Consider the following 10,864-nt stretch of genomic DNA (forward strand, 5'->3'; position numbering starts at 1 on the left):
TAACATCGAAATAATATGAAGTTATTACAAGGAAACCTCAATGTATGTACGAAGACAGTACAGCGGGAGTATCGTATTATCTGGGTGCAAACTTTGAGTTATCCTTGTAATAACCTTATTATTATTCATCTTTTTCTTGCAAGGATACACCCTGAGAATGTCGAAATTCAAAATGTTTAGAACAGAATCAGCGAACTTCTTTGTGTGGAGTCAGGTGAACGCCTGGTGGCAGCCATGTTTCAGAAGCGGAGGCATGACATTTTGCCTGGGAGTGAGATCTGCTCACCAACATTGCGCCGAAACGGAATGGCATTTCATTTGGGAGTAGGGTAGTGTAGTTACATCAAAAAGCATCATTGAAATCTAATGATTGGTTCGTGAAATATTGATGTAAGATACACACATATAAATACATCTATAATTACAGATACTTACACAGATGAACTCTCACTGTGTGCCTCGCATATAGCAATCAAATCCACATCTTGTCATATGTTACTGCACTCACCTCAGGTAAGAACAAACAAATAAAAGACTAGATGACCAAACTAACCACAATAATTCAGCTAATAGATTTCCGGAATTAGATTTTGTGGATTTCTATTCATTAGTTTAGCGGTTCTTGCGATATATGTAGTTAAGTGCCACGTATAAACGCACACTCAAAACTAGGTGAAACGAAGAATAATTTGCCAAGTAGTTTTACCCATTAGAGCTTTAATGATTTACTCTTTACTAAAACAGCTAGCTCCACTGTTTTGTGGAGTGTTTTCCACAATTTCATGTTATATCTGGTGATATATCAGTGAGTTTCCATGTTTATTGTTATCACAAAGTTTTAAATGAGAGCCATGGTGGTTTGTGTGTTTGTTGTTATGGCAATAGCATTAACTATACCAGTTTTCAAGAAAACTGCATTTTATACCAAAAATATTCGCTAAAACAAGAGAATTGAAGATATCGTTACGAAATGAACAAATCTGACATAGGTGTACCCAAGGTACCAACATATCAAAGTATGAAAGCCATTGACTTCTCGTGAACAAATTTGTATCTACACCCATCCAGGAAGCTATACATCAAAAATCAAGCCAATGGTTCAGTGGTTTTGGCAAGAAGTCGCCCACATCCATCCTTCATCCAATCATTCATCGAATCAAGACACTAGGCGCGGGACACAGCATCATGGTATACGGCCCCTTAAGCTAAAAGTCACCCATTGTCAAATTAAATCCTATACTTGGTCATCCGTCCTCTAATAACCCAATAGGAATTATTATCTTCTTCAACAGTAGCTTAGTGATTACCTGAACTTCGACACTTTACACTATCACGCAAACATTATCTAGAGGAATGGGTGAGTGTAACACATATTCTGACTAAGATTAAACTCTTTTTAAAATCTTCAGTCCAATTTAATTACAAATCTTTGATGACTCATGTTAATGTATTTAGTACTATGCAATGATTATAGTTAGACAGATCACACAAATAGTGTTGCGTAATTAAAGCATGCGACGTCTACAGGGTGTTTAATATACATGAAATTCGCTACACGATGAAGGTGAATAAGTACTGTGAAATAATTGTAAACTCATATCAAGAATGTGGTGGCGCTATAAATAACTACCCTAAGCTAATATTTAACAAATACCGCTGGATCCAGTTGTCGGGTATGAGCATATTTCAATCACCCATCATTCACATACAGTTTTTTTCTTGGTTACTTTGATGCGTGTGGATGATAGCAATATGCCGTGCACCTTTTTGACTTGGTACGTTATAAGAAAAACAGGATCGTAAATGTTCGCGACCCTTACTATAATCCTAGCAGCGCGTGTAAACATTTAGCGAAAGATTCAAAAAAAAGTTAATGTATCTGTGAATAATAGCAACATCATCAGTTTTTGCAATGCTAACACCAGAACTGATTACATTGTTATTCGGGCAGAGTGTAAAGCTCATCTGAACACACATACAGGTCAATACTGAGTTCATATGTCATATAGTTAACTATTGCCACAACGTCGAGTTCAAGTTATAGTGTGATGTACGATTCTTGCCAATGAGAAGCTCATACCACTAACCTTCGGGAGGCTTGTGTTAATAAACTACTGTAAAATGACTAATTTTCACTGGGTTTAAATTTCGCTGATTCACCATTTCAGGCATATTCAGTGGGTTTTAAATTCACGGTTTGATCATTTAGATAATGTGTTCTATGCTAAATTTTACATATTCGCTGGGTTTTAATTTAGCGCATTTTCCAGTCAGCGAAAAAAAAAAAGAATTAAAACCCAGGTAATAATTAACCCCTTTACAGTACCAGCAAGGTTTGCCGTGGCACGCACCACATAAAACAATAGCCGGTGATAGTCTGTCTTTACAGTGGTCTGGATGAGAATTAACTCGAACTGTATTCTTTTGTTGTTTTTTCTGATTATTAAGAGAAGCACGCCTGAAATAGGGGAAGGAAACGCGTTGGCGGGAAGAAGGTGTCGCCTTACACGTGAAATACATTGAGCATTATTATTAGTTCGATGATTCAGTTTATACTAGTACCCCAGTCTATAGAGTAAATATGGCGTCATAATGCATAATTATATGTACAGATCATCGAGAATATAGTAGACATATCGAGACGAAATACTAAATGTATGTTCTTAGTATGAGGCTTACCCGCACAGCATGGTTATTTACACAGTCCCGGGAATGAATGGATGTTCTAAATGGTCAATGCCAGACGGTTATTAACTTAAAATACAAATCAATTGTACCAAATACTATACATGTTGGCCAAGGCATGCCGGACCTGGTTAATAAATAATGGAGATGCCCCATAGGAGTGAATCGACGCTGGAGCGGGTAGCAGATCTCTCACACATAACAACGATAATTTACAACTATTGCTCCCCGTAGCTAAAAAATGAATAATGGCGTACACATTGCATACCTTGCTATGATTTCCTAAAACACCTTAGCAACATTTATAACATTAGCTTAATTGAAATAGGAGAAGTAAAATTGAAAACATTTAATGCCAGGGTAGAACTTCATGTCGACACTTTCTTTGGGAAAGGAATGAGAACAAAAAAATATGATTCACAAAAACGATGTCATTAAGTACAACCTGGTGAAAGTAGTGGAATTATCACTGTATGAACAAACGTATGAACAGACAGTGCAGTCTGTGATAGTTCGTTCACCCGGCCATTAGACTGTTCATTTGACCGTCCTTGATCCACTTTTAACTGGTTTATCTTTATTGCACCTTATAATCTGATGGACTCATCACTGCTGCGTATTTGATGAAAGGCAGAGGCTGATGTTCGTCAACAGAGTTTGAAAAAGTGGGCAAGAAAATAAATTTACCCTTGGGTTTTGGCAATTTCTCTGAGATCTATTCTCAGGCGAATCGCGGTGACACTCTAACCCCTTCTGTGTAAATAAAAATGGCATGACTGACACATGTCGTTAATATTTAATGTCGATAATGGTCTTTTCAATCGCTTATCTCTTGCATGATAAAATTTAACTTATGATCATGCTATCCCCTCCTCATTACTCATACATCGTTGTTGTCCGTGCCATTGGTTGTGTAGACCAACAGACTTGATCCGTTGATGAGAACCATAAACATTGTATTAATTTGATGTAGACAGATGTGTAAATGTTCCTGATGTATATTTCTGCGAGTATTTGCTGAGAGTACATTATACTGTTGATGTGTCCTGTGTGTATAACTAACTCAGGTTGTTTACATCCTCATCTCTCTTGTCAACTAGCAACTTGTATACACTGCCAGGTGAGGTACTGCTTTTTTGAATGTCAACAATAGCGTGCTGACGATCAGAGTATACTGTCTCACAGGATGAACATCCGAGTACAATTGCAGATTTTGGTATGGGCTGTGATTTTTTGTACCTCTGCCGGTTTGTCTCGAAGGATCTCAGACGAGGACATTCGGGATTTGGAACTGGATTATTTCGTGCAGTCGAATGCCCAGAGTATGCAGACCATATTGGACCATTACAACGAGGTCGTAATACAATACTATTACCAGGACCTAGCTAACATTGCAACAGCTCTGGCCAATAGTGACGATTTTTTGAATAACATTAATAGCAACGGTACTGCGTATGCTAAGAAGACTGACACGGCGGAAGACGATGACGATCTACTATGTTTACCTACAGAATTTCCATACCCTGATCCAATAACCGATATATGCCTCGATTTGCCAGCACGAAATATATGTGTGATAGTAAAAATTGGTTTTATATCTATTGGTCCTATTTGCATACCGCTCAGCACTTTACTGCCCTTGCTATTGCCCAATCTATTACCGCTAATACTTCCCCGGTTACTGCCTATGCTGCTGCCCAGAGACTGTCCATTTGATCTACCGTTCCCACTCAGTGAAAGTATAGCTGGAAAGATGAACCCTTTCGAAGACTTACCTTTCAATTTATCGATAGAGCTCCCAGAAATACCGGACACAGTTGCAAACATCTCCGCCGATTGTTTCTTCACAGAGATAAAATTTCTATTAGATCTTGTATGTACACCACGACAATTTTATGCGTTTGAAAGTAAGTGAATTCTTTTGTTTATTCTTAGTGATCTCATTTATCCGAATGCATAATTTGTATCTACATTTCCCGGATGATTAAACCTGGGATATATTGCTCGATAATATATTTGTACAGTCAAAGCGAATGGGAGTTTCAATATGCATAAAATAAACACACGAAAAGCTCTCAAAACTGAAGCGTTAAATTCATAATGTGTCACTTCAATTATCACAGATTTGATTTGAAAATATTAGCTTCTGAAGCTAAGCATGGTTGTTTACGCACGCAATCACGTGATAAGATCTTTAAACTCTCCGTTAACGAGCAACAACCTCCCTGAATGGTTTTCTGATTGAAACAAGTTGACCAATTGGAAAGAGTGTTGTGTATATTTATGAATATTCACACTATAATATAATTATATCATTTGATAATATTCTATACATGTACTCACAAGAGTTTACTTTTTTAGTTTGTTTTTTGAATTTTAAACAATCGAAGTTCAAACAAATAGAGGCTGGCTCTGATTGGACAATAAGTAGCATATGAAATTAACATATACAGTGTTTAGAGGTAGCTGTATGTTTGACGCTGTCTCAAAATTTAATGTAACCCTGGTTAAAAAAATATGCCGCGAAAACTGTTACATATTATTACGATCACGCGATGTGCTATAATATCGTGATTAAAAACTTGAACTGTAGTTTACATCAATTAAAGTAAAAATAGACTACTTATTAATACCACGTGACCCTTTTAATTGGACCATTGGTAAATAGAACCATGTCATACTAATGTAAACAGCTGTATGCTATGGAAATTTAAATTGCCTAAGTAGTCGGTAGTTGCCCGACAATACCCAAGGTCATAATAACAAAAATTATTACCGTGATATTTAAAAAACCTTTCTCTCATATCGATTGTATTTTTTATTAAAAAACAGGTTCTTGTTGGCGATCATTCTTTCACAGATTTTGATTGTATGATAAAAAAACAACATACTCAAATTTGCCTTTGATTTATTTCCAGAATAAAATTAAAAAAACATTAGTGCAATACATGCAATTGTATGCAAATTGCCTTTTCTTCTGCATTATATTTTACCATTCCCTTTTTCTTCAACGGGGGACAATTTTGCACAAGTCGCATGTGCTGATTTATTTTGGTTGACACGCACTATATAATTTTGTTTTCGACAGTGTTCGACGCCATGGGAAAATTGCCAAGTGGACTTCTCAAAGGAGACCTCCGATGGTTGGGATCGTTTCTAGAATGCCGAGAGGTATTGAATGTGAACGCCAGTAGGTTATCATCTGTTGACACCTTCGACGGAAAATACTGTCTAACCAAATGGACCATTGCAAGTGTGAGTTCATATCCCGATATTTAAATGTCAAATACATACTTAATCAGGAGTGAGTTTCGGGTATAATTCTGAACATTTTATATGTGTCATGTATATTATTGTTTAATTTATACCCACAGTAACTGGCACAATACCACCATTACAATCTTCACTAGTAACACTGTTAACATTATTCCGTTATTTATATAATTACACCAACACAAAAACACGGTACTCTTTTATCGAAATCAAAGATGGCCGCCGCAAAGTTACCAAGACGGATTCATCATTATGGTAATTACCAGTGACTTAAAAATTAAAAATTAAATCAACTTTACTTTGCAGGATGACGATGATGGAGTGAATTTGCCACTGCAAATTGGAGTATGTATGCCGAGTGTATGTAGTGACCAAGATGTAAGCAACATGATGGAACTAGGTAGTGTACCACACATATAATAGCATTAACCAACAATCTATATAAGCCACAATGTGAAAACTACAGGTAATGAAATAATCAAAAATTTAATTATTTTAATCTATTATCGTTATAGGTATTGGCCTGCTCTTCAGCGATGGTCTCAATTTGGACTGGGTGTACTGTAACTATGACGACCCGCTTGATGCAGGTGCTATAACAACGTTGTAAGTAGTATACACCGCAAGACTAGAATAGTCAACATACACACAGACATATTAGCATGATCTCTGTTTATTAACAATATGCTCCCCTCCACAGGGTCATTATTTTTGTTATCATAGCACTGTGCATTATCGGGGCTATTGTCGATTACTTTGTCAAGAGACGTTACGAAAAGCTTATGCCAAGACCTAACCAAATATCAGCCATGGATCCGTCGCTATCATTCCATAATTATGGGAATGACATCGAGATGTCGGATGCCGTCAAGGACGTCGGAACAGATACATCAGTCGACAAGCAAGACGAAAACAAGAAAGCAGATGTTATACATGAAAAAAAGATAGAGGCTGCAGACGATCTTACCTACACAAACGTAATAGAGGAATATACAACTACAGAAGTCGAAAAAACTAAAAAAATGGGTATTTATTTAGTTTTCTGTTCGTCTATTGTCAGCAGTGTTTTGTTTGTTGATTTATTTTATTTAGTTGAAGTGAAACAAGCACATGCAAATCTTTTCAAAGATAATTCAATTTCTTGTGTGCAACGCGGGTTATAACGCCAGTACAGGTATTGATGCCTATAACTGAAATAAGCAGTTATAGTTGTTATCTTTTTTACCTAGTTTTATATATATTCGATAAGTTATGCTTTGTCAATATTCGCTATCCCATATTGGTTCTAAATATTATCAGAAATCCACTTGTACTGACGATACAATGTTTGACAGGTCATTGTTTTCTTTAGGGCAGTTTTGTTTCCCGTTCCTGTTTTCATATTAGAAGTAAAACTCTTACCATTGTAATTTTTAGTTTAACTTGTATCAATGCAATTATCTATTCAGTTTTAATGAATGTAATTATACAGATTCAATTCTTATCACAAAGTAGGCTTATTTTGTGTAGTTACATCCTTGCAGTCATATTGACTGATGTAACAGGGCAAAATATCATTGGTGTTGACATAAACTTGTTGTCACCCCTCCAAGATGTGAATTACCTAAGGGATTATAACTGTGGTTACATGAAAGGAATGCCCAAAGTTCCATGTCCCTGTTTTTCAATGTCTAAGGTTCTTCTCGCCAGAAAATGATTGTTAGTCTCAATATACAAAAATGGTGTATCATAAAATAACCACAGTAACTTACACTATCTATTGCTTGACTATAATTATTCGATGTGTTTAACAGCTTGAGGAACCACCCAACGACGTCTCTATATAGATCACGCCACTGAATTTTAGGCCGCCCCTGTATTTATTTCATGACTATGTACACTTTGTGACAGTGCTCCTACGCGTACGTCGGTTCTCTAACTAATTATCGTTCTCTTTGTAGCTCGCAAGTTGAACCCGATCCGAGCGTTTTCAGGTTTTATCAATGGATCCAAGTTGCTTAGCACAGAGTACAACGGAGGTGAAAAGACTATCAGTGCTATACATGGCATGCGGGTCTTAACGTTATGGTGGGTCATCTACCAAATGGCGTACGAAACGTCATACGAAGTATTACGTAAGTTGGGCATGTCAATAGCGAATTTTGATTTGTCATTCGTCGTAGAGCACGTGATTGAATTTTGCGTAAACAAACAACTTATTTTACACGCTTGGTATAAGTCACACGGGACCCATAACGCTTTGTGGTGACTGTGTACGGCTCTGTGTGGGAATGTTTTTTACAGAGTCGGGATTAAACTCCGCCACGTCTACGGCATATAGCGCGAAATTTATCGATTTCGATTTTCACGGACATGGAATCTTCTAAAAAAAAAAACTTCCGCGAAATGCTGAATGCTCATGTGTATCCTTTGATTTGCCAAGTGAACATTTCAAAATTATTTTAGCGACCTGACCTATTATTAGGTGATCGTGGTACACGTGGTAAATTCAAGTAATTTAAAAAATAGACACATTTTTGTGTTCGATTGAAATACGTTTACTTCAGCATATGATACAGGTGCTTGTAATTAATACAGTATTTTTTTAAGCGTTTTTCTGTGTTGCAGTGCGGTGAATGCATGTAGTGAGCACTTAACTAAAGCTGTGTCAGGCTGTTTATTATATATAATAAACAGTTCGGCTGGCGGTGATCCTCTGTTATCTATGTACAGTGAACCGACCTATTTAGTGTGGGCACGTAACAGATTAGTGGTTGAACAAACTCTATTGATATAAACATTTACGCGACAAATAGACAATGACATTTTTTTAGTGGATTACGTATCGTTGCACGATAGGATGGGCCGCCAAATAACTAACTTTACTGACCTCAAAACTCTTTCAGTGAATTGTCTGTGCGTGCCTCGAAAAAAACCGCAGTTACAAACCGACAATAGCAGCAATACGTTAGACCTGAAGCAGGGATAGCATTGCTCACCAATTCAATGTTTCGCTGCTAACTATATTATGGAAACATCCTTTTACCCTTATTTCACGTGTTATTTGTTTACCAACATTTGTATTCATTACCCTGGCCTAAAACATACACAAAGGGCACACAAATATAGTATTTCTATATATTATATTTAATAATATATTGCACTTTGACCTCTCATAGAAAACCCATTAGACCTGTTGTGGATTGCAGAGAGGCTCTTCTCCCAGGCGTTAGGTAACGGCTCGTTTGCCACTGACACGTTTTTTGTTATCAGGTAAGCATGTTACATGGCGTTGTTATCCCCCAATACAGTAGCAATGACCTCCGATTTACTCTTGTCCTATCCATCACGATGTCTGTCTAAATGATTCCGTCAACTTGGCGAATTTGCTATGATAGTAAATCAATATGAACATTCATTTGACAATGAAACACGTGTTCAGTGTGTACCCAGCCTAACGTTAGACGTACTAATCCTCTAGTCATATTAACCTTTGTTTTATATTCATTGGCAGCGGGTTTCTAATTACATACCTAGCGCTAAAGGAAATCGATGAAAATGGCCGCGTAAATTGGTTAAAATATTATTTTCACCGTGTTTGGAGGTAAGTATGTTCTTTCAATCTCATAAAGTGACCAATGTCAATTCTACAATGCTGGTTCCGTTCAACCATCCACTATTCAATGCATCTTACATTTCTGTGACAGATTCTGGCCGGCGTACATAGTCATTTTGCTGCAATACATGTTTCTATTGCCGTACATGTGCGGCGGACCTATGCAGTACATCGCTAAGGATTATGCTGAACCGTGTTATTCTTACTGGTGGACCAACGTGTTATTCATCAACAATCTGTACCCATACAACGACAGTCTTCGGTCGAGGTGCATGCCTTGGACTTGGTATATCGCCTGCGTCATGCAATTTTATATTATTAGTCCACTCATCATTCTAGTGTTGAAGTGGTAAGTTATTATTTTTGAAAACAAAACAGCATGATAATACTTTCCAATAAACCAATTTCCAGCTCTGTCAACAAAAAGTGGGAGAAAACATTTTAGGACGAAGGGAACAACGATTGATGGAAACATAGTGTCACTCAGTGTCCTAATCCATTTTTTTTGAATAATAATGTGACGTTATTCACTGCCATTTACAAATGTGTATGTTTTTTTTTATAACAGGAGAGAATCTATCGGATTGGTTGTAATGGGATTATTGTGTGCTATGGATTTCACTTGTACCGCCCTTATATCTACGTATTACGGCCTAACTGCTAGCCCAGGCCAATCGTGAGTGCGCTTATAATGATGATCGATCGTTTGATATTTTCAACAACGTTGCACGTTACTCTTATTTTGTATGTAAAAAAATCTGAAAGTGATGATTTTTTTTGAATTCATATCGTTACAGTCGATTCAACGACAAAGCCGATGACAACCCGTTCGGTGATTATATTGTAGCCAAGCCACATACGAGAATTGCCACGTACATACTCGGGATGTTTCTAGCGTATGTTTTGATTAAACATGAAGAGGGGAAATTCAGAATCAATAAGGTGTGTTGCCATTTGTGGGATGAATGACATTTCCACAGTTTTTATTTCGAGAATGTACCTGCAAAGTAATTGGCATTCAAAGACAAAATTAAATCCTCCGTCCTTTAACATACAAAGCCGGATTGAGTGCATATTCTGCAGTAATTTTTCCCCATCTCAATATTTTATGTAATATATGTATGAGTCAGGTGCCAATTGTAGCGTAGATGTAATTCAACTTTGGGTGTGCAACAAACGAGAAAGTTTGCATAAATAACTGATATATAAGGTCATTCACCGTAATTAACTTCATAAATATAAATATGGCAATAATCGGCGCCCACTTTCCTAAATTATGAATTTAGGGTATTGCTTGCTTGCTATATTACG

General features: G+C 36.9%; 1 protein-coding gene and 1 long non-coding RNA gene across 2 annotated transcripts; both read left to right on the forward strand.

Annotated features, from left to right (window-relative positions):
* The first annotated feature begins 3,871 nt into the window (after positions 1–3,871).
* LOC102801545 (nose resistant to fluoxetine protein 6-like) lies at positions 3,872–9,906 on the forward strand. The gene is made up of 9 exons (XM_078005624.2): positions 3,872–4,592; positions 5,774–5,940; positions 6,265–6,358; positions 6,474–6,564; positions 6,659–6,984; positions 7,899–8,072; positions 9,117–9,210; positions 9,452–9,541; positions 9,645–9,906. Exons 1-9 carry the CDS (start codon positions 3,872–3,874, stop codon positions 9,904–9,906), a joined length of 2,019 nt encoding a protein of 672 aa, XP_077861750.2.
* Positions 9,907–10,180: 274 nt separating this feature from the next.
* LOC146750816 (uncharacterized) lies at positions 10,181–10,465 on the forward strand. Its single transcript, XR_014931536.1, has 2 exons — positions 10,181–10,229; positions 10,351–10,465. It is a non-coding gene; the product is annotated as an uncharacterized LOC146750816 (long non-coding RNA).
* Positions 10,466–10,864: the final 399 nt, after the last annotated feature.

This window comes from Saccoglossus kowalevskii, chromosome 1 (assembly GCF_978046115.1).
Source record: "Saccoglossus kowalevskii chromosome 1, keSacKowa6.1, whole genome shotgun sequence".
Lineage (NCBI taxonomy): Eukaryota > Metazoa > Hemichordata > Enteropneusta > Harrimaniidae > Saccoglossus > Saccoglossus kowalevskii.

Coding starts and splice junctions, on each gene's coding strand:
- LOC102801545 (XM_078005624.2), top strand. CDS start 3,872: ATGAACATCCGAGTACAATTGCAGATTTTGGTATGGGCTGTGATTTTT. Junction 5,941..6,264: donor CCAAATGGACCATTGCAAGT/GTGAGTTCATAT, acceptor TTTACTTTGCAG/GATGACGATGATGGAGTGAA. Junction 6,565..6,658: donor GCAGGTGCTATAACAACGTT/GTAAGTAGTATA, acceptor TCCCCTCCACAG/GGTCATTATTTTTGTTATCA.